This window comes from Chelonia mydas, chromosome 25 (genome assembly GCF_015237465.2).
Source record: "Chelonia mydas isolate rCheMyd1 chromosome 25, rCheMyd1.pri.v2, whole genome shotgun sequence".
NCBI classification, from domain to species: Eukaryota; Metazoa; Chordata; order Testudines; family Cheloniidae; genus Chelonia; species Chelonia mydas.
In genome coordinates this window covers 14,525,179-14,548,638 of record NC_057858.1, presented here as the reverse complement: position 1 = coordinate 14,548,638, position 23,460 = coordinate 14,525,179, and the positions used below count along the sequence as shown (strand labels likewise).

The 23,460-nt window shown below is 56.2% G+C and overlaps 1 protein-coding gene across 2 annotated transcripts; it reads right to left on the bottom strand.

Annotated features, from left to right (window-relative positions):
* Positions 1–1,209: 1,209 nt before the first annotated feature.
* Positions 1,210–19,462, bottom strand: CRLF1 (cytokine receptor like factor 1). Of its 2 annotated transcripts, none has more exons than XM_037885913.2 (8): positions 19,145–19,462; positions 10,853–11,131; positions 9,300–9,429; positions 8,035–8,204; positions 5,825–5,982; positions 5,326–5,494; positions 3,374–3,556; positions 1,210–2,452 (listed from the first exon to the last, which is right to left on the bottom strand). In XM_037885913.2, the coding sequence occupies exons 1-8, from the start codon at positions 19,197–19,199 to the stop codon at positions 2,436–2,438; spliced, it is 1,161 nt and encodes a 386-aa protein (XP_037741841.1). In that variant the 5' UTR covers positions 19,200–19,462; the 3' UTR covers positions 1,210–2,435. The 2 variants fall into 2 exon arrangements, with proteins under 2 accessions (XP_037741841.1, XP_037741840.1); XM_037885912.2 differs by having other exon boundaries at positions 3,378–3,556.
* Positions 19,463–23,460: the final 3,998 nt, after the last annotated feature.

Here is a 23,460-nt window from a genome sequence, read left to right as displayed (position 1 = left end):
GTGCCCGGGAACGGGCAAGGGGCACCTGCAAAGCGGCAGCGAGTTCCACCAGCCCCACGCCCCAGACGCTGGGCCAGAGCCAAGGACAAGGTGGGCCGGGGCTGTGCCAGTTCCTCCACAAACTCTGTCCTGACCTGCAGCCCCCCACCCATTCCAGCCCTGGGCTTCCCCTGCTCTTCCAAGGCCCCTTGTCACAGGGGAGATGGGGGGGCGGGGGTCACAGCCTGGTCATGTGACCAGTGAGTCATGCAATCCAGCCAGGCCCTGGGGAAGATGTGCCCTTTGGGTGGTGCAGAGGAAGGTGCCTCCTGGAGTCCTCAGACCCTCAGGGGGGGCAGCCCAGGGAGGGCATGACCTAGGCTCCAGGGGGGCAGCCTGCGCCCAGCGGGGAGGCCTTGGAGGGGGCTGTGGTGGGGAAGGCTTCTCGCTTTCTTTGTGGCCAGCCTGGAGGGGCAGGGCTCAGGGAGCAGCCCCAGGAGGAGGGCGGTGGTGTCTCAGCCAGGAGGCTGGGGTTGGGTCTGCAGAAACCCTGGCAGCCATGTGTAAAGCCTTGGTCAGTTGGACCCCAGACGGGGCAGCTTGGTTTAAATACTCGTTACTGGGAGAGCCAGGAGGGACGTGAGGCTGGGGTGTGTGAAGGGCCGCCCCACGCCAGGAGAGGGGGTGCAGCAGAGCTGGTGTCCCCACTACACCTCCGGCCTGACCTCCAGCCCCCCTGCCCCGGGCTCTGCTGCTGCCCCTCGCGCGCGCACACACACACCCCCCCGGCACGCAGCTTCGCCAGGGCACCTGAGCCTAGCACCCCTTTGTTCGGGCCTGTGCCAGGGCTGGGCGTTCACTGCAGCCGCTTGTCATACCTCACCCAGAGAGGAGCTGGCTCAGGCTCGCCAGCCTGATCGCCCATGGCCGGCAGGACACGTGTAGCTGACCGGGCCGTGCCACCCATGGCTGTGCATCGCACTCCGGCCTGGGCTGCGCACACTGCACTGGGGGCAGACCTGGGGTGGAGGCAGATTGGGTCTGAGTGGTTTACGGGGGTTTAATGCAAACCAGTTCCCGATCGACTTCTGCATCACCAAATTATCCCTGAGCTGGTGCCGAACAAGAGCGGCCAAGCGGCCTTTGGCACTGCTCTAAATACGCTGGTTTAAAGTCACACTTTACGTGTAACTGGTGCAGCACTGTGGAGACAGACGCACACACACCCGCTTTTACTCTCCCAGCCCCACGTGGGGCCGTTATTTATAGTTTCCATCCACTCTCCGAGGCTAATTAAAACCATTGAGGCAATCAGTGAAATTCTCCAGGACCTCAAGTACGATTCGGAAGAAGCCGAGTGATGGGTCTCCCCGTGGGAATGGCTGGAGGAGGTGGGAAGCGCTGGAGGGGGTCAGCTGGGCGGAGCGCTGGGCCGCACTGCAGGGCTCTCGCTCACGTCGGGGTCTTGCCCTGCAAGGAGGAGCCCCTTGCTCCACCCACTCAGGCCAGATCTTTTTTCTTTCTGGTTTTCTTTCCTTTATTAAATAAAACCAAGGGCGCGCCCCTCCCCCCCACTCGCCCCGCAGACCGAGCTAGGGGTTGGCTAAAGCCACGTGACACTGCGCGTGCAATGAGTGAGTCCGTGCGGGCACTGGAGGTGATGTCCATGTGGAGTCCAGTGCTCGGAGAACCCCGGCCATGGCTCTGCGCTCTGGTGTTTAATGTGCAGCCAGAAAATGAAACAGTTTCCCTGACGACACCTCGGGGGGGCAGGGCTGGGCTGGACTTCGGGCCCCCAGGGGACCCAGAGGGGGAGGTGGCAGTCATTTTCATGGATTCTTACAGAGGCTGAGGCCCTTTGGTGAAGTGTGGGCAGTGTAAAGGGGCCGTGCAGTCAGTGGCACTGGGCCTGGCACCCCAGGGCACTGGCAGGGCCATGCACAGGGCCTGCGTGTGCAGCATCCTGCCTGTTGTTTGCGCTTTGCCCAGTGGGGGATTCCCGCCCCCCAGCTTCTTAATTCTGCCTCGGGGGCAACCTGCAGCAGAGTCCAGGCTCCACCAGGTCAGCAGCCGAGGCCCAGCTGACAGCAGCCTGATCCCCTTCGGGGGTGTGCATTGGCGGCTCCCCCTCAGTGCTGGGAGGGACCCTCCGCACCAGGGGTGTCTTGGCAATGCTGGGAGCCCCACCCAGCAGTGACAGGGAGGCTGCACCAGGGGCCCCTGCCAGGAAGCAGGGCTGGATGCTGGGAGGGGAGCGCCTGGGGGAGCTGGTCAAAGTCCAAGTCTTTCTTACTGTCCCTGTTGGAGAAGAATGATTTTGGGGGGTGGGGGGAGTCCGCACCCTTCCCCCCAATCCTGAGGGCGGGTGAGGTCCAGCCGCATGCGGGTGCCCTGCAGCTCCAGCCCCGTGCTCCCTCTGCTCTCCTGCCGCTGCCGAGCACGGCGGGGGCTACAGCTTATCGCCGGGTAGCACCTAGAACGAGAGCACAGCCCAGCTTCCAGAGGCAGGAACCGCGAAGCCAAATGTCCGCCACACCCTCCCAGCCAGCCGCAGAGCAAACCTCCCCCGTCCCAGCCTGTCTGTGGCCCATCAGCCTGTTCGCCCTCCAGCAACTGTAAAGCATGCAGGGCACGTCTGCTTCCTCCTATAACCGCTGGGGCTGGGGCTGGCTCCCACATGGGCACCGAGGGCTGTGGGAAGGGCTCAGGGCCCGGCGGGAATGTCTCTGGGAGGCCAGTGGGGCGGAGGGAACAGAGCCGGCTCCAGGACCCAGATTCCCCAGGTGCTGCAGCTGAGCTTGGCTGGCCGGGCAGGACGTCCAGGCAGCGGCTTTGCCTCTCCAGAGCGGGGCAGGGCAGCCAGAGCCTGCGTGTGCTGCTTTCCCCTCGGGGGGGGCAGAGGTGGAAGGGATGCTAAGGAGCCTCATGGCCAAGGGCAAGGAATGCAGCCTCCGGTGGATGAGGGCCCTCTGCCAGGCCGGGCACTGGCTGGCACGTACAAGGCTGCCACTGTGCCAGGAGCCGGGGACCCTGTATAAATCCAGAGGGCAGCCCCTGTGCTACGGGAAAGTGCAGAGGCCTGACCACCTCCGAGTGCTGGCTCCCAGGTGCCCCAGCCTTGGCCCCCATCTCCAGATCACCGGGGCTGGTGAAACCTTGCCCCAGGGCGGGCCCTGCAGCAGGCAAGATGCCCCTTCAGGGCCACGGAGAGCAGCTCCCAGGGGGGCAGTGGCGGGAATCTGATGGTGAATCTGATGGAGGCCACTTTGTGTATCTGGAGACTCTGCTCCTCCTCGCAGGGCGAGGTGATGTGGGGGGGGGCACCTGACGCCCGAACTCCCTGCCCGCCTCCCTCTCGGCACAGAGATGTAAGGAATCGGAGAAGGGTCCTTACCTACCTGGTTCCGTGTTTTGTGGGATTTCTGCAGCCAGACACGCCACTGGTCGTAGAGCTTGATGCTGAGGTTGGAGCAGCCGTAGGCGTGTTTCTTCACCCAGCCGAAGAACTGCTTGAGCTCCCGCCGCAGCGTGGTGTTCTGCTCGCCGCTCTTGGGGTCGCATACGCCCGGGACCCGATCTGGGCCAGGGAGAGCAGAGGGGGTCAACACAGTGCTGCTGGGGCTGGGGATACCGGGGGGAGGATGCCCAGGAACACTAGCACCTCTGTGGCCCTGGACGAGTTCATCTTTGGCCACGTTCTGGGTTTCGTGAGCAACACGGGAATTGCGGCCCGGGGCCCAGCTCTGGCAGTGCCAGCAGCAGAAGACAGGGCAGGAGCCCTGCTGTTCTGGAACTGACAAGAGGGGGCCATTTCTCCCCGGTGCATGTTCCCTAGTGCTTGGCTCACCTGCGGAAGCAGGAGGGCTCCTACCCCTGCTCCCTGGGGCTGGGGCTGGGGCTGTGAAGGCGATTTTCAAAGCTGTCTAGACAGGACCCTCCTATGAGTTTTAATGCCTCCAAATGTGACCTAAAATCTTTTGTCTGCCTAAGAATCCCCCTCCCTCTGGCGGCTTTTCTTGGCTGGGGGCAGCTGTGGGGGTCCCGTGCTCCCCCTCTCGTGCAGTCAAGGTGCTGAGCCTGCAGGTCCCCCAGGAAGGGCCAGGGTGGGGCAGAGCTGTTCCAAAACTAGGGCAAATCCCCCAGTGGTCCCGTGTTACAAATGCCCAGGGAAGGCGTGACATCAAAGTCACATAATAAATAAAGGCAGGAGAGCCCTGCTGAGCGGCGGGGCCGTGCTGGCGCAGCGCGAGGGGTGAAAACGAGGTTCGCTCTCTCCCTGCTGGGAAATCAGAGCTCCGAATTGGCTCCTTTGCAAGAAATCCAGGTGCCGGGCACAGAGCGGGGCCAAGGGGGGAACAACCTCTCCGCACGTCCCTTGCGCTCCGGAAAGTGGGGAAGCAGAGGCTGGGCTGCTGGGGCCTCGGCAGCCTGCCCCGCCCCCCCACCCCGCCTGCCCCCTCCCTTTCCAACCCCACCGCCCCCAAAAAACAATGCGAATCGCAGCCAATTTGCATATGGCGCGGGAGGAATGGCTGCCCCAGCAGGACTGAATGCTAATCTAATTATTGCCAGAGCCAAGGGGGGCGGGGAGGGGTGACCCTGAACTCCAGCAGCTGGCGGGGTGCCAAGACCCCCGGCACGCCAAGGAAAGTTACATCTCCGGGAGGAATAGGGGAGTCGGCGCTCCGAGCCATCTGGGGGGAGGCGCTGGGCTGGATTTCCGGCCTTGGTCTCTCGCTCCCCACCCTGGGCTGAGGGAAGTGTGGGGTGGGAGCATTGCAGAGGCTCTTGGCCTGCTGGGGAGCCTGGAGGGACCCCTCCAAGGCAAAAAAACTGGGGGGCTGTAACGAGCGAGAGCCTCAGCAGGAGAAGGTGGAGTTGCAGTTTTGGCTTTTCCACAGCAGCCGCCCCAGCTGTCAGAGCCCCCAGGCACCATCTGGGGGGAGTGGCTCCGCCTTACCCCAGGCCAGGCAGCCCCTCTTGGGCAGGGCATGGATGGTTCCTGCCATCCCGCAGCACAGTGCCTGGCTGCAGGGAAGTGCCCAGCACCACAATCCCGAGGTACCCGATGGCCGAGAGCATTCACCTGGCTCCCTCCCGCCAGCCGGGAGCCCATGGGCCAAGTCCCCGCTGCCAGCCCGAGGCCCTTCACTGCAGCCTCTCCGCCTGGGCTCTGCTCTCCAGTAGCCCATGCAGATCGGCTGGGTCCCTGGCAGGTGCCCCAGGGCACGGCATTGCCCCAGCCTCCTCCCCTGTGGCCTGCAGGCCATACTAGCACGGAGGACTCAGAGGGGCCCCTTCTCCCCTCCCCTGCCACGGTTATTGCCGCAGGGCCACGCTGCTCACCGCTGCGAGGAGTTGAGGCCGCCGTGGGGTTGCTCCAGTCACTCCAGATCCCAGCCTTTTTGGAACCGTAGATGCCAAAGGGATTACACCGGACTTGGACGAAGTACACGGTGCCGGGCCGCAGCCCTGCCAGCCGGCAGGATGTCTGGTTCCCCACGTCGTCCACGACCTGCCGGGAGAGGAGGAGGGCGGGTTCCAGGCATGTTCCAGCCTGTAGCAGAGCCGGCAGCTGTGCCCTGGAATTCGCCTTCCCTCGATACCCAGAGACCCACACGGAGCTCGTTCTCCGGGGAGGAAGGATGCCCTGAGCGCCCCATGGCCTTTGCGGAACCCCCGGCCCTGCGCTGAGCGAGGGACAGGCCAGGCCCAGGCCGGGCTTTGAGCACCAGGACCAGGCCAGTCCCTCTCTAAGCAGGCGTGCGTGGTTCCAGTCTCCTGGCCACCTGGGTGAGGCGCTGTCCCCTGGAGTCCTGGGACGTGCGGGCTCCCTCACGCTCACCTTCCACTCCGAACTGTCCTCCACCCTGTACTGGATCTGATACTTGGCTTGAAACAGAAAATCCTTCAGCGCAGGCGGGGAGCTCCAGCGAACGCTCAGCTGGTCCTCCAGGTCCCCGACTCGGCTCACGGTGACGTCCGCCGGTGGGTCGGTGGTGACTGCCAGGGGGAGAAGACGTGTTAAGGGGACCAAGTACAGGCAATGCCAGGGAGAGGGCTGCTGGCATGACCTAAATGAACAGCCCCACCCCGGAGTGCTGCTTTTAGGGGGCCCAAGACGCCACAGAGAGATAGACAGTGCTTGTGCGTGGAGACGGGGAGTCACTAGCAATAGGGCCTGGCCAGACGGCAGCTGTGCCCAGTCCCAGCTCCCGTTTTTACAAGGCCTGGGAAGGGATTGGGTTGCTCCTCCAGGGGAGGCTTTCAGGCAGGAATCTGCTCCTGTGTCCAGTTACTTTCATGCCCGGGCCGAGTAAGGTGTAAAGTGCAAAAGCACCTTGCCTGCAGGCAGCTCTCCCGTTCTCGTGGCCTCTAGAGCGCGGTGCAGGGAGCACTTGGGAGCAGGATCCTCATGTGGCTGCGGGGCCCACTGCTGCGCCTCCGGCCAGGGAAGTAAGCTGCTAATGCTCCAGCCCAGGGGGAAGGCTCAGGGGGTGGGGTGGGGTGGGGTGGGGTGTGGGTGTGACGAACACCCAAGCCACTGGGGGGCCTCTCTGACCCTCCTAGGGCTGGGGGGCAGGACCAAGCACCCACAGTGTTTTGCTGCTCTAGACCAGCCAGGTGCACAAGCGGAAGGGAGGGGAGTTGGGACTTGTGGGGAGCTCTGAATGAAACCCTTCTTTTAGCCTCTTTCCCCGTTTGCTGCGAGGGCAAGCAGTGGGCATTTGCTGCCCTTCCTGTTGCCTGGGACATTCGCTCGCCTTGCTGTTGTTGCTGGTGCGTGTGCAATGGGGGGGCACCCCCTCCCCATACTGGGTCATAGCAACTGCCCATTCCTGGTCTGCGAGGGGGATGTGACATCTGCCTCCTGGGGGGCCCCATGGATCAGCACATCGTGCTGGGTTACACTGCCTCCCTAGTATACGACACAAGAGGAAACGGGCATTTCTTCCTCCAGCCAGGAGCCAGGGATGTTGTGTGTTCTCCGCGATGCAGGCTGGACATCTGGTCTCAGGTCATGTGGCAGCCCTGCCCCTCTTGCCTTGGCCTGGCAGCAGGCCCCAGGATGGGGGTGGAGCCCATTTCCTGGCCTTGTGCCTTGTGGGGCAGAAAGGGTTAAGGAGCAGCAGATGCCTCCAGGAAAACTTGGAGAAACATCCTAATTAGATTAGAAGCAATTCTGCTCACATATCGTCCATTTCCTGTTGCCCTTCTCCGTCCTTCTCTATTACCAGGGAGGATGCCATGAACCCAGGATCCTGGTCCCCCTTGGAGCTCCGCTACGCCTCCCCCCACAGCTGAGGTCATGATCCCCTGTGTGTGACATCACAGTCATCGCCGCAGCAACTGGCTGTGACATCACAGTTGGGAGGGCTGTGGCTCCAGGTGGGGAAGGAGCAGGGCAGGGACTATCCTGTTTGCAGGCAGTGCAGGAGGAGGGCAGGGGAATGCAGAGACTGTAGGTCTCAAGGAAGGATCAGGTCTCGCCGCAATGGCCTGTAACATTCTCCATGAGGTGTCAGCAGCTCTTTAGCGCGTGAGAAGCCCCCCAACTCCCCTCGGCACTGCTCCAAGCAGCAGGGCTCGGATTACAGGGCCGCTCGGCTCCAGAGGAAGGAGGTTAGCTGGGAGCAGAGGTGCGCTGGTAATTAGGGACGGGCTGCCCTATGCCTTCCCACCAGACTTTGAAATCCTTCGGCTCCCCTCTCCTCCCCTGTGCACTACTGCGTCCCACGGCAGTCAGCCCCACAATGGTGCGCCCAGCCTCATGGGGAGCTGGCAGGAAAGGGAGGTTCCCATGGAAGCCCCTTGTGCTGGGATTCCACCCCGGAGCACCCAGTGGGGTGGCTAAACCCCTCCTAGGCTGGGGAGGGGGTGGAGACCATGGGCTGTTTCTGAAGGTTTAAATCCCCCTCTCAAAAATAAAAATCTAGTCTGAAAAAAACCCCTTTAAAAACCGCCAAAAATGGGAAGGAAGGAAAGAGAGAGAGGCGGGAACCATGCGAGCAGTGGCCCCGTGCAGGGAGGGGGCGGCACAAGCCAATGTCTCACCCACGTCCAGAATGTCGAGCATGACGACTTCAGAGACAGCCACTCCGAGCCGATTGGAGGCCTCCACCCAGATCTCGTAGGGCGTGAAAAGAGCCAGGTCTTTGGGGATGTGGCAGGAGTACTGCCCTGCGGTGCGATACTCCTGGCACGTGTTATCCCGGCCGTACCACCTGCAAACAAGAGGCACCAGCCCACCCATCAGGTCGAATTCTCTGCTGGTGAATTGGCTCTGGAGTCAAGGGAACTCAGTCAGTTTGCACCAGCAGAAAATTTGGCCCTTGGTTTCCATCCAACCTTCCATGGACAGCTGAAACTGCTTCCGGAACTCTGCGGATGCATGTTGGTTCTAGTGCATTAAGCCGGGATGTGTCTGGTTTCCTCACTGGCAGCTTTTGATGTCACTGAGCTCTTTCGGTATTAATCCGTTGAGCACTAGGCATGGACAGCACTGCCAAGTCGACAGCCTCCATATTGACACAGGAGTTAACTGCTCCTAACAGGAACTGTGATTCATTCATCTGCTGTTTAATATTTGCAGCGTCTCTTTGCAAGGTGTTAGATTCCCAGCCCCAAACACCAACTTATGCTATTTACCCAGAAAGCAAAGACTCTTTGTGCTTCTATGTGCCTTAAACCCAAGGATCTCAAAGCACTTCCCACATGCTAATGAATAATGCGCACAATCCCCCAGGAACTAGGTCAGTGCCATTTGCCCCATTGTATAGATGGGAAAACCAAAGCATGGAGAAATTGCCCAAGGACAGGTACAGAGTCAGTGGCTTAACTGGGAATAGAACCCAGGAGTTCTGGCTCCCAACCCCCTGCCCTAACCCCTGCTTCCCTCCCACAGCTGGGAATAGAAGCCAGGAGTCCAGGCACACACTACTATGCGTGTTAGCCACGCACTCCTCTTAACCTCCCTGAGAGCATGTGTAGAAGAAGCAGTGGCAGGACATGCTTCCCCTGGGCTTAACCCTGCCTGGGTCTCCCTGCCCATACAGTCCTTGGCCTCTCTCAGGCTGCCAGCAAGGAGAAGCCTGTTAGGAATCAGACTGAGCCCCACCAAACTCATTGCACATGCTGGCCAATGGCGCTGATTGGATGGCAAGAGCTTGCAGCCTGTCTTTCCGCTCTGGGGTGGGCAGGTTGGAACTTGGAGGAGCTGCATACTGGTTCCCCTCTTTGTAGGTCTTTTGCTGCAGCACTTGCCTCCCAAAAAATAACAGGAATTTATCTCCCTTCCCCCTGCCCCATCTTGCCCATACCTGAGTTTGTATTTGAGGGTGTAGTTGGTGTGCAGGTAGGTCTCGCCTTCTGTGCCAGGGGCCCATTTACAGGTGAGGTCTTTCATGTTTTTGGACCAGCAGGTTATGTTGACTGGTTTTTCTGGTGGCACTAAAAGGGAAAAGAACCCTTGACGTGAAACCCGTTCTGCAAAGAAACCGCCAAAGCTCCCCCAGCTCAAAGCAGCACAGAGACTTACAAGGGCTGAGCCAGAGAACTTTGGTTTGTTCAACAAACTGTTTTAAGATCCCTGACTAAATGCATTTAGATGCTCAACTAAAATCAGCTCATTTGTCACTCACCTGCCAGGACCCAAGGTCAGGATTCTGTGATTCCCACGCAAGTGTGGATGACATCATCAACATCCAGAACACCCCAGGGAACACAGGAAAATGCCCTCAGCTGGGTGCCAACAAAACCACCCACTGTTGTAGGAGGAAGACAGGCTCCTGAACTCAGGTCTTGGCAGGTGCATGAAAGAGCAAATGATTTCCAGCTCTTTGTTTTAAATGTAAGTGCTTTTGTTGGGTTGGGGTGTTTTTTTTAAACATCCGTCCATTTATTCTGTTGCTGAGCTGGGATCTGAAGCAGTTTTCTTTTGGGAACAAACCAAAAAAAACCCCGAAAAAACCCCAATGTTCTGTTCCCAGTTAAGCCTCTGTATTCTGAGAAACTCTTAGAAGTGTCCTTAAAATAGCCTAAGATAAAATCTTATGATCATTGATTTGGACAACTGTAATTTTACCAGTGATTGCCAAATAGTCGTTCTGTTGTTGTGCTCTCACATGCAGAGGCTAAAGCCAGCTCTGATAACTCCCAGGCTTAGAGCTCCATTAATTAATGCTGGGAAACGAGCAGTTAGTGCAAATTATTGCAAGGACATTACAGGTGCAAATGATTAGTGTACAAATTACTGTTAATATTGCAGGGGCTTCTCTGACTCCTGTTCTTGGTAACCAACAACACTGTTTTAAATTACTCCGTTTGTTCTAATGAAATACTCAGCCCCTAATGAAACAGGTGGACACATGACAAAACGTGGCTTCTCATCTGGAAGAGAAGCAAAATCCCTCTGAACATCTTGTTGTTGGTAGAAACCGGTGGAACTTTTCTGACAAGAGCTGGAGCATTTAGCCTAGTGTTTGGGCCAAATTCCCTCCAGTGGTTCTGTCCCCCTCTAAATACCCTTGGCAGTTTTGATTAGAGATGTTATTCTTAATTTCCCCTCCTAAAAGCTATTGAGCAATGCTGCCCAGTATGTTCCACCCCAGAAACAGCTGCATGTCAGTGACTGAGGTATCCATACAGTCCTTAACCTGCTTTGGGACCCCTTGGGATGAGAGGAGCAATCTAAAGTTAAGGTTTATCAATGAACAAAGTAAATATCCCTGTGTAGCCAGATTCATCCCTGTGTAAGCTCCCAACTCAGCAGACTTGTACCAGGGATGAATTTGGGCTGGTTTGTTTTCCTGTCTGTGACTGGGGTGTTTGGGGCAAAACAACATCTCTCGACGCAGACGCACTGCGAACCTACATCCCACATAAAGACAGGAGCCAGCCAGGATGCTACTGTCTCTGCTGTGACACACCAGGTTATCTCCTGACTGCTGCCTCGACCCGTTCAGGTTGGCTAGAGCCACGCTGAGGGTGGTGCCATTGAGGACCTTGTAGGACTCTGGGGGGAGCCGTCTGCCATTCAGAGTCCAGTACAGGTCCTCTGCTTTCAGGTGTAAGTCAGAGTTCACTGAGCAAGTGGCGGTGAGCGAAGAGCCAATCACCAGAGTTGGATCTTGGGGGGATATGACTGCAGGATCTGCAGCAAAAAAAGAAAAAAAAAAAAAAGAAAAAAAATCAAGGAACAATCTCTTACGTGGCTCGACCTCTAACTCTTCCCCCAAATAGACTGTGGTCTGCCTGCCGGGTAAAAATCCTCCCTCGCTCTTCTGATGAAAACCTAGGAGATGCCTGGGATTTATATAGGCAGGTTTGGCAGCTTTTTCCCACTTGAACAGTGAGATGTAAATTGAATGTGGGTTTCTCTCCAAGAATAAGCTGATTGTGTCAGTGGAGAAGGTGTCTCTCGCTCACCGCTGCCTGGGCAGGGATTGTTTATGTGGTTTGCTTTGGCTTTGGTTGCTGATAGCCTACGGGGCTGCCCGTGGCTGGTGGGTGGGGCTCGTGGCAAAGGGGATTTCAAAAGCAACTGTGGAAACACTTTTTCTAAAAACACATTCACAGCCAGACCTCCCCCCACCAGAGGGGGAAGTATCACGGACCCAGAGCTGGTCCGATACACACAGTTCTGGAGGGCTCCAATTCAACAAGGCCCTGGAGAACTGCTTAACTTTAAGTATGTGTGTAAGGCCCGAGTTTGGAGCGTAAGTCCCTGTTGTAGGCACCTACGTCCAGTTTCGGCCCACGGTGATGCACAGGACTCCTCCTGCTCTAACCACCAGGTGACAGAGTCTGTCTCACAGGACTACCCCTCCTCCTCCCCAAACCAGCAGGAGGCGCTGGAGTCCAAAGCAAGTTCCTGGCTGAGAACTGGAGCAGAAGCAGGCACCCCCTGGAGCTTGGGGACCCCTCTGGTTGGCATCTCCTATGGGAGAGCCTAGCCCAATGGCTTTTGTGAATCACAGTCTAAGGGGCCTCTCTCTCGCTCCATTTGCTGTGCAGGAGCCTAGGTGCCGAAACTTGGGTTATTTTCCCAAGCACTCAGGGTCAGGCAACGCCTGAGAGCTTTGCTGGGTCGAAGCCTAGACCTGCCAATCCATCCCCTACACTCGGGAGCACAGTGTGCACCCAGAGCGTCACGCTCGTCTGCACACACCAGTTTGCACTCCTAAGCACCAGCTGCTGAAAGGGGGCGAGCTGTTACAATCGCACTCCCGCCCTGTGCCCCGGCTGACACAGAGCTCAGATGCCTCCATTTGACAGTGCAGCCCGAAGTGTACATAGAGAGTCGCTGTGTTTATCTCACTCCAGGCATCGGAGAGAGACACCAAGAACATTTTACGCCCTGACGCCGCACCACTCTTAAGGCCATGCTTTTATTAGAGGTCCCACTAACTTGCCTGGAACCGCTCATGTGCTTAGGGTTAAGCATGTATATTAAAGGGTTTGCTGCGGGCTTATTTTATTTGTTTGTTTATATTCCACCCTCTGTGCCACAGGGCCACCCTGCCAAGCTCTTGGAGATTTACACGACATTTCTAGCCATCAAAATATGGGAAACGCCACCGATCTCCATCTAATGGAGACTAACACGCTTAATGTTCCAGGGCCACTTTGGTTGCCCTGGAGATATTATAATCAACCACTGCTGAGCAGATGCCACTTCAGAGCTTTGTCAGCCAGGCAACTGCTTCTCCAAAAGGCTAATTTTCTGCTCCTGGCTGTGATCTTCCCCCTGTGGCCCTCTGCCCAGGGGCGAATTGCACCTCAGTGAGCTAGACAGTGCATTTATTTGGGATTCATTCTCAGAGCCCCTGGCAGCACCCTAAAAGCTCCCAAAGCCCCTCCCCACAGCTGGCAGGCAAAACCGAACCCCGCCAGCCTGCAGCCTCCCTGCCCGCAGCGCTGATGACAAAAGAACACACTGAGCCTCAAGCCCCAGCCTCGTACAGGTGCTGGGCAAGGAGCTGAGTCCACAGTGCAATCCCTGAAGTCAACAGAGTTGGGCCCTGGTATTCCAGTGGCAAACTGGGGTCCCCACTTTATTGCTATTTACTTATATTGTGCTAGTGCCTAGAGCCCCCCAGACAAGGCTCAGGGCCTCGTTATGCCTGGCACGTGTTTGGCACTGCCCACGAACAGGGCTGCCTAGCGTGGGGATACCTTGACATCGCTTATCAAGGGGGTGGTGTTTTCTCTTGGGCCAGCTTAGTCAGCATGGTCCTAGGCTAGCCCCGTAGAATGGCCTCAGCATAACTAGATGCCTGAACGAGATGAGGAACCAAAGCCCAGAGGGGACCTTTGCCTCGTGTCTCTAGCGTGCAGACCTGCCACTGGGGAGTGTGCAGTATGGGAGCTGCACAAAGCTTTACATTCCCCTTTGCTAAAAACAAACAAAGGCCCGTCCAGCTGCTGTACGGCCTGAGAGCCCCTGGAATGAGGTGAACGAGCCCCTGATGGTGTGGCTGATGAATCTCTGCAGTTCAGAACATCCAGCCCGATGTGTAGGACAGAACACGCCTCGGCCTCCGAAAGGGCCTCTGAAAACATAATCATGCTGCACGCAAGCATTTCCATCCACCAGCGTTTCCTCCATCAGGCAAACCCTGAGGAGCTCTCAGGGAGAAAGCTGAAGCCCTGCGGATAAAAGGGGCCAATGCTCTGGGCCCTAATTCTAGTAAATCTTAATCTAAACACCACTGGAAACACGTACGAGTGTCATAAAACAGACACGTTTCCCGTCCTCCACGCAAAGCCTTAGAGAGGGAGTGTCTGCAGGGGCCAATTGTTTAAGCAGTGTTTTTTCGAGACAGACCCAGAAATGAACATGTGTTTTAAAAGGGAAAAGTGTGAAGTTTTCAGATTGGAGAAGAATGGGCCAGAGAGACACAGTCAATGTGTGGAATGTACAACTCAGAACTAAAATACCTGCTAGAAGTTTTATTACTTTCCTATTTTTTTTAAAAGAACGCTGATCAGGTGCTAAGTAATACTATAAAGTAAAACCACACGTCCAAGGTGTCAGGAGCATTTACTCTTTTCTTTTGAAGGGCCGGATTTCATTTTATTTTTATATTGGAAGTTTAAATGCCTGGGAAAGGGGGAAAAAGTCTCAGAGAAAAGCCTCTGAGATCACACAGCAAGAGCGTGCTTTAACTGGGAATTGTAAAGATTTAAAAAAATAATTATCTGCAAGATCCCCAAAGGGGAAAACAAAGGAGAATTTGTATGGTTTCAAATTGTATAAAAAATACAGTTAACATTCCCACAGATCCTGGGAAATGTGGCGCACAGATCCCCTTGTTGCTGGGCCAAAGTGACGTGACAGACCCCAGAAATCCCAACCGAAAGAGCCATTTCGGACAAATGCTTTGTTCCTTCACAATCTTCCCCTACCGTTTTTTCCCCTTTCTCATTTTGAGGCTGCATTTCTCATGCTCCATCCCCCAGCTCAAAAGTGAATCTTTTAAAATGTTTTATCAAAATCAATAGAGTCAAATGTGTGGGTGGGGGGAATTAGCCATTTTAAAAGTGCTTTGGATTTATTTTTGAGTTCTGGTCACTCGGAGGGGTTCATTTCTGCATGTCACAGTTAGCATGGGCTTTGTCTTCATGCAGGGTGGGTGCCTTGGACAGGATTGAAAAAAACTGGCTCCCAAACGTATAAAGTTATAAGTGACTGAAAATGACACACTGGCCACTGACCTAGGGGGGCTGCTATTTCCATTATTCAAAGCAACCCTAAGCATAGCCACTCATGCAGGCTGATTCATAAAATAGCAGAGCAGAGCAGTCTACCTTTGCCGAGGAGAAAGGACAAGCTTGTGGGTAAAGCTCTGGCTAGGGCCTAGAGCGACATGGGTTCCAGTCCCACCTCTCTTATGAGACTTCCTGGGCACTTCACCCTCTCTGTGCACCTCAGCGCCTCACCAGCCCCTGGGGCTGTAATATCAACACACACCCCACAGGAGGGATTTGGGGCTCATGTTCTGTGGTCTATACCTTGGGAGGTTCCCCAGAGTGTTCCTGGCACGTGTCTCACAGCCCAGGAGACCCATAGGAAAGTGTGAGTCCCTGGGTGGGCATCGTGCCAAGTCTGCTGGGGCAACAGAAATGCCATACCCAGGGCGGTGCCTGGCTTGCTGTGTTCTCGTTGGGATCTCTCTGGCCACTTCCATTCTGACCCTCTTCTGGGATGTTTTGTGGTGACTCTAGCTGTGATGGGGGAACGTGTCACCAGCCTAGAGGTACCGTCCCTCTCCCCCACCAACCCGATAGCAAAAAGGGGGTAAAATACTTTTGACCATAGACTCTCTCTGGAGATTTAGGAAAAGGGCACACTCCCCCCTGCCCAATGGCAGCTCCAGACAAGCCACTGAAATGCACGTCCCCTGCTCTCCCCCAGCCCTGTGCATTTAACAGATCCTGCTGCCTCTCTGGCTGTCCCTTTGGATCACCTTTCCATGCATAGGAGTACTCCAGCCAGCATCAAAGGGCTGAATCCACTGAACTCCAGTGAAATCAGGCGAGTTACCCAAGGAGGCGGTTAGGGCTGGCAGGTCACATCTAGCCCAGTTCTCCCCAGGAGGGTACCTGAAAACACAGACTCCAAGGCAGTTCCATACGGGAGGACTGCTCCCCAGCCTAACAGACAAGGTTTGTCCTCAAACTGAGCTTGAATTTCATACCTTCACCCTAATCTGGCCACAAAACCCCTAAACAATCACCCCCTGCCAATGTAGGTGCCCATCGAATACCTCAGACTTGTACAGCGGTGTCTGTGCTCACCTGGGACCCTGCTGACTAGAGCAATGCCAGGGCCAGCTGGCATGTGGGACACCCCACTAATGCAGCAAATGCCACCCACACAGTATTAACTCAGGAGTGCCCGGATGCTGCCTCACACTTGGGGCCTGGTCCTGTACACCTTACCCACGCAAGACTTCCATTGACTTCAATGTAATGGGAGTGCAGGATGGGGCCCCCGGCTGGAGAGAAGCTGGCCACACTTCTGAGACCCTCAGGTGGCTTTAACTCCAAATTCCTCCGTTTGGGTGAGTTTCCTTGGCAGGACCCCAGCTTAGCTGCTCTTTCAGTTCCGAAGAATTAGCTTTTGCTGTTTAATAATTAACTGCTAACGGTTCTTGTGAATCAATCATTAAATAAGCCATTGCCCGCTCCTTCCTGCCTGTCAGGGAACAAGGCTCGGCGCTGCGGAGCCTGCCTGGGTCCTACTCGCCAGGGACAGCGCCAGGCTACCGAGCGGGAGGGAAGCCCCAAGACCCAGCGGCCCACGGCAGCAGCGTCGCGGGCACCTGCTCTCACCACAGGGGCCTGGGAGCAGGACTGTCCTGGCTGAGGTTTCGGGCGCCCAGCTGCAGCCCGAGGTGTGGCTGGCAGGGTCTGTCCGCCCGGGCCAGGCGGGGGGTGGCAACGCTTCCCAGACAACAGCAGCAGCCCTCCTTGGCCGGGCGAGCCCGTGTGTTTGCGGCGAAGAGCGTATTGAGAAATTCCCATCATAAAAAGGAAGCACCAACTTCCTGCTCCAGGAGAAAGGGAATTCCTCCCCCCCCCCCTCCCCGCCCCTTGCTTGGGAAACAAAAACACAACTCCAGGAACCAAAGGCTAATTTGTGTTAACAGCACTTCTGGGGCCTTAGGAAATACACTCCCTGCTCTGAGATGCACGCACACACAGATACACACACACAGGCCAGATACACACCACAGATAAACACACACACAGATACTCCCACCCAACACACAGACACACCACAGCCAAACACACACCCCACACAGAGACACACACAGATACACTTACACACACCCATCCACACACAGATGCAGGCAGGCACACACACCACAAATACACACACACAAATACTCTCCCCCCTGCCCCTACACACAGAGAGACACACACCCCACAGGCAAACACACAGGCACGGATAAGCACACCCAGCCGCACACACAGAGATTTGTTCTTGGTGAAATGATCATCCCAACGCAAGGAGGCAGAAACTTGCCCCCCACCCAAAGCCCAGACCCTTCTCCTGGAGGGAAATATCTGGGCCCAGGAGCCACTGAAGGGCCTGCTCTGCTCCACGGAGCGAACAGACGAGCCTCAACTGCCCAGACGGACCAGGAGTGGGACTGAGGGTTCCCTTCTATTGTTCTCAAAGGGGGTAAGAGAGATTCTCCATTGTTCTCAATGGGGGAGGGGGGATTCTCCATTGTTCTCAGTGGGGGAGGGGGATTCTCCATTGTCCTCAACGGGCGCTGCGCCCTTCAGGTCCCGAGCTGGGAGTCGAGCCCTGCGGCGGGTCTGGGCACACGTCCCCTAGCCCGGCTGCTTCCCGGATCGCTGGTCGCCGCGCCAGGCGGGTGCGCCCCCGGGACGGGGCTGGCAGCTCCCCCAGGGAACCGCTGGGGCTGGGCGTGGGTGGACCCCGGGGGGGGGCACAAATCGCGAAGGGGGTTAGGACGCTTCATTCCTGGGGAGCCGCCCGCACCTGGCCTCAGCCTGCGCCCCGCGGCGGCTCTGCAGAACGGGCACCCCAAGCCCAGCAGCGGGGGCTGGGCGGCTGGAGACGGGAGACGAAGCCCAGGGGAAGGGGGTTTTCTCAGCCCCCCCCTCCCCCGGCTGATCTCACCGCGGGATCTGTGCGGGCCCTGGCTGCCCTGTTGCGCTGGGGCTCAGAGCCCGCCCGGCGCAGGGAGACGGGCCAGGCTTGGCGCCCCGCGGAGGATTTGGATTTGCAGCAATAAAGCCCTTTGTTATGGCCCCCCCGCCCCCGGCTCGCTCCTCAGCCCCCCACCTTTGCGCTTGGCGCGGAGCAAAGGGATCCCCCTCTCCAGGTGCGGTTCCGGAGGCTCTCAGCAGACAAGATCCCCCCTCTCTGCGCGCAGGCTGGGACCCCGCGGGAGTGAAATTCCCCTCTGCCTCGGGGGGCTTGGGGGCCGGGGCAGTGCGCTGGGAACCCTTTGTCATGTCAACGGCCCGAGCCCGGCACGTTCTCCTTGGACTCGCCCAGCCAGGCTCGCCCCGTGCCTGAGACGGGGTGTGTGTGTGTGTGATCTGGGGAGCACAGATGGGCAGGGACCAGGGGGACGGGCCCCAGAGAGAACCTGGGCTCGGGTGGGGGATTTATTATAGGGGCCTGAGTCCCCCGACCCCGCGCGCCTCGGAAATCCACAGAGAGAAAATGAATGGGATGGCAAAGGAGGAAAAATAAGGACTAACGAAAAAGAGGGGCAGGGGCCTTAGGAGACCCCAACGGGGAAGCGCCCCGCCCCAGCAAGGGGGCCGGGTGCAGGGAGGGAATGGGGGCGCATTTCGCCCTGGTTTGCTGCAGATGATCCTTTGGGAGCCGCGTTTTCAGCCCGCACCACCGATTTCTGCGCTCTCCTCACGGCCGCTGCGCCAGGGGCGCACGGAGCTTCCCGGCGTCCACTCCCATTGTTGGTTCCTCTCTCCCTTGCACGGCATTTGGGGGGGGCAGATCCGTGCACCCGCCGTCCCGTGTGCGCGGGGCAAAGGGCTCGGGCAAACCCCGAAGCGTTTCCCTGGGAATTAAAAAACTTCGGGCGCCTCAACTTTTGCTCAGAGCAAAATCTACCCCGCGCGCCCCACCCCACCCCTTGGCAATGGACTGGCCGTTTGCGCTACAACCTTGCTTGGCCCGGGCGGGCTCTGCCCCTCCCCTGCTATCTAAAACTATCCTTCCCTCCACCTTCTGCCTTGTCTCTGTCCCTAGCAAGGCACCTTTGCCTGAGCCGGGCGATCCCCTTTTACCAAGCGCGCTCTCCCACCATGCAACTGCAAAGGTGATTTTCTTCAGGCTTTTAAAAATTCCCCTTTCGTGCCACATGTTGCTGGATTTTTCTATTTCCCTCATAACCCCCCAACCCCAACACTCTCTCTCTTTCTCTCTCTCTCTCTCTCTCTCTCTCTCTCTCTCTCTCTCTCTCACACACACACACACACACACACACACACACACCCCTATCTTCGCTAGTTCCTAACCGGTTATTGATTTCTTGCTAGCATTGTCCCATCAGATACTGTCTATTACTGACTTGCAAAACATCCGTGCATCTGCTGCCCACCTTACCGAGAAAAGGCCCGGGAGAGAACGGAATGCGGCGTTACTTACATGTCAAGGATTCCACTCGAGGAAGACCAAGCCAAAGGAACAAAAAAGTGATCATATTTCACCACTTTTGTGTGGGAGCCTGGGGGGTTGTTCTCCACCTCGAGGGGCAGAAATGGTTCCTTTCTCCCCGGCAGATGTTCCCAATGGGGAATGGGGTTCCCCTCAATTTTTTTCCCGGGTGTGTATTTCCCACACCCCAATTTTAAATTTCAAGAGATCTTGAGAAATGCCTGAAAGAGGAGCAGAGTGGAAGGGGGAGGTGGGGGGGGGGCAGAAACACCAACAAGTTTTGGAAAGTCCTAAGCAAGTCTGAACAACTGAAATTGACAAGCTTCTTAATACGTCTCTGGCCCCGCCTCACCCTGCCCGGTCCCGCCCCCATGGGGGGACAGAAATTTACAAACCCTAGTCAGAAGAGATCCTATAGTATTTCCCCTATTGTGTCCCCCCCCCCCGCTTGTCTCTGGGTTGCTGCAGAGCAAAAGAAAGGGATGTGGGAGAAAGCCCCCCGACCCCCCCATCTCAATGACATTTCCTGAAATCGCGCTCCTCTTACTCAATCAGCGCCTTGCAAAGATCAGCTGTGACTCACGGCTGTAAATACCTACTCGGCCCTGGGCTGCTGCCCCGCGCAGTGCGGTTTCTTTGTGCGTTGTCTGTAACCTTTCCCCGCTGCCCGAGCCTGGGACCCCGGGCGGGGGGCCGGGGGGGGGTTCACAGCCGGCCTCCCGGAATAGCGCCCCCAAAGTCCCTCGGCTGAGGGTTTCAGGGTGTCCCGCCCGCGCCCACCCACCCCCGAGGCTTGGAAGAGAGACACATTCCCTGCGCGATTAGGTGAGTAATAAACCCTCCGCACCGAGCCCAGGAGCTGGGATTACAGCCCCGGGCGCCTGGAGCGGGGCCCCCCCCGTGCCTGGGAGCCCTGGCCTGGCCTCACCCCGGCCCCGGCCCCGCCTGACCGCGGCGGCTCTTCCTCCTCGTCCGCGGGCTTGTCTGGCCAAGAGTGACCCGCCATTTCTTGTCCCCGTCCCCCCCAGGGTCCGTTTGCGCCTGTTGCTCCTGCCCGTCCCTTGGTGATAAGAGAAGCTGGGTGTTCCCCTGCAGCCACACCGACACCCCCGCCCCCGGGACGGGCTCGGGGCCTGGTGTGCTTGGGGCTGTCCAGGCAAGGGACAAAGGGCTTCTCTTCGCACAAGGGTCGCGCTGGTTTAACCGAGAAATCAGTTCCTTGCCGGGCGCTCTTCGCAGCCGGGTGGGAATCGGTTTTCTTCCCCCCGGCCAATTTTTCTTTATTTTTTGTGTGTTTCTGTCGTCCCCCCCCCCCATTAAAATAAACGTGTTTTGAATTTTGGGGGGGATTTTGGCAACTAAAAGAATTTTGGTTTTTCAGTGACCCCCCCCCCCTTCCATAAAAACAGACATTTCCGCTGACACTTTCCGTTTCACTGAATGGCAAGTTTTCCATCAAAGAAACTCTGCCTTCCTCCTAACTCTGCCTTGTACCCGTGGAGCTGTGTGTGGACTGGGTCCAAAGAGCCAGTCCCTGCGCCCACAGCTCCAAGTCCGGGGGACACATGTAGAGCTGTAGTCGCTAGATATAATAGAAAGCCAGCCAGCCAGAGGTCCTAGCCAATTAAGGATTGGACAAAGCCGAGAATATGCTTCTTTCGGAAAGAAATTGGGCTTTTAATGATCTGCCCAGGACCTAGACACTGCTCCTGCTGGGTGCTTTACACAAATATAAATAAACAGTGGTAATCTTGGCAAGGCTGTATTTTCTCACAGCAGAATTTCCTTTCTTGCTCCTCCCCAGCCACCTTCGTTCCCAACACACCGATTTAACAATTGTACCTTCCATTCACATCAAATGGGACCTAGCCATTTTGGTGTAAACAGTACTCTACAATGGCATGGGTTCATGTCATGAAAGAAGGTATCACAATGCATGGGCACAAGGATTAAAGCTGGACTGGCAGCCTTCATTCTGGCATTCCTAACTTGGCAGGGCTTCACTTTGCAACCTTAATGTTCTGTAATGTAACTCTTTGGGACTTCATTTCCTCATTTAAACAAATAAATAAAATTGAACACTGGGGAAAAAAAAAAACATTCCGTGCTGTGGACCCACATCCACACACATGGGTCCTCAGCAGAGTTGTGATCTTTAGATCTACCAGGTGTAACTGATGCAGCAGAAGGCTGCTACCTTCTGCGGGGACCCAGCGCTAGAGCGGGATGCAGACACACGCTTTGGCATAGGGGCTGCAAGCTGGCAGGGGAGGAATGCAGAGAGGGGAACCCTGGGTTCCATTCCAGGTTCTAGAGAGGAGGGCGTAGTTATGGTCACAGACTCTTCTATCCCCGCTTCCCCAACCCAGATACAGTCCCTGCCCCATCCCCTTCACCCCCCGGCTCCTGTCCCTTCGCCTGCTCCTCTCCCTTTGGATCTGCTCCCTAGCTCCTGTCCCCCACCCTGTATCTTCCCTCTTCCTCACCCCTCTTCCTCCTCCTCCACGTGGCCTGGGCCCAGCAGGTGGGTAAGGGAGAGCCCAGGAGAGACAGGCTCCCCGCTGTCACTTCTGGTGCCTGCTGCAGCCCCACACTGTGGCAAAGAGCAGCCACAGGGCCAGTCCTCTGCCGTGCCAGGCTGGCTCATGCTCGGGCGCTGTGTGTGGATGGCACATGTGCAGTCCAGCCAGCTGGAGGAGCAGGGGCGGGACGGGGCATGCTCAGGGCGGATGGAAGCCTCCACGGCTTGAGTTGCCAAACTCCAACTAGTGCACATTGAGATTTTTTAGAGGCTTATAACTTGGCCAAGTTTGGGTGAATTTTCAGTGTTGGCACAAGGCACCTCCCTGGCACCAGGGAAACCTCCCCTGCCACATTTCAAGTCCCTGCTCCAGAGCATGGAGATGCTTGAGCTTCTTAATGAAGCAGCTGGGCAATTTTTTTTTTAACATGGGCCAAACGATGTAGTTCTCCCTAGCCTCGTTCTTGGAAACTGCTGAACTGTTTTAGCTGAAATTTCCCCAACGTTTCAGTCTGAGGCAGACACCCAGCATGGCACATTTCATCCCATGCTTAAAGTCTGGCAAAGGATTGAAAACAGGGTCTTATAATGGAAAGTATCGGGCAACATTCATTATAGGTGGTGCTAACAGCTGTACATATGATGCAGTAACACCCTTCATCCCAAAAGATCCCATCACGTTTCACTGGCTCTGAATAAAGTGCTTGCTTCCATCTCCATCAAAAAGCAACTGCCTCTGGGGTGAAACACAGCATCTGTTTAACGACGCAGAAAAACATTACCCAGCAGTGCTGCAGGAGACGAAGCAAAAAATTTCTCCACTTCAGAGCTCAGATGGAATCATAGCAATGTAGGACTGGAAGGGACCTTGATAAGTCATCTAGTCTCGTCCCCTGCGCTGTGGCAGAGATAAGTATCATCTAGCCCAGTGTTTCTCAACCTTTTTGATACCAGGGATTGGCTTGCCGCCTTCCTAAATGGTGTTAGGGAGATACCGGGGCTGGCTGTTGAGACACACTGATCTAGCCCCTGACATCCCTGATAGGTGTTTGTCTGACCTGTTCTTAAAAACCTCCAGTGATGGAGATCCCACAGTCTCTCCAGGTAATTTGTAATTTACAGCTAGGAAGTTTTTTCTAACTTAAATCTCCCTTATTGCAATTTCAGCCCATTATTTCTTGTCCTGTCCTCAGTGGCAAAGGAGAACAATTAATCACCCCATTTATCTAATTGAAGACTGTTATCATGTCCCCCCTCAATCTTCTCTTCTCCAGACTAAACAAACAGTTTTTTCAACCTTTCCTCATAGGGTCAGGTTCTCTAGACCTTTAATGATTTTTGTTGCTCTCTTCCGGACTTTCTCCAGTTTGTCCACATCCTTCCTGAAGTGTGGTGCCCAGAACTGGACACAATACTCCAGCTGAGGCTGTATCAGCGTGGAGTAGAGCGGAAGAATTACTGCTTGTGTCTTGCTTACAACCCTCCTGCTAATATGTCTCAGAATTATGTTTGCTTTTTTTTGCAATGGTGTTACCTTGTTGACTCATATTTACTTTGAGACCCATTGTGACCCCCAGATCCTTTTCTGCTGTGCTCCTTCCTACACACTCGTTTTCCATTTTGTGTGTGTGCAGTTGCTTATTCCTTCCTAAGTGGAGTATTTTGCATTTGTCTGTATTGAATTTCATCCTATTTATTTTAGACCAGTTCTCCAGTTTGTCAAGATAATTTTGCATTCTAATCCTGTCCTCCAAAGCACTTGCAATAGCTTGGTATTGTCCACAAA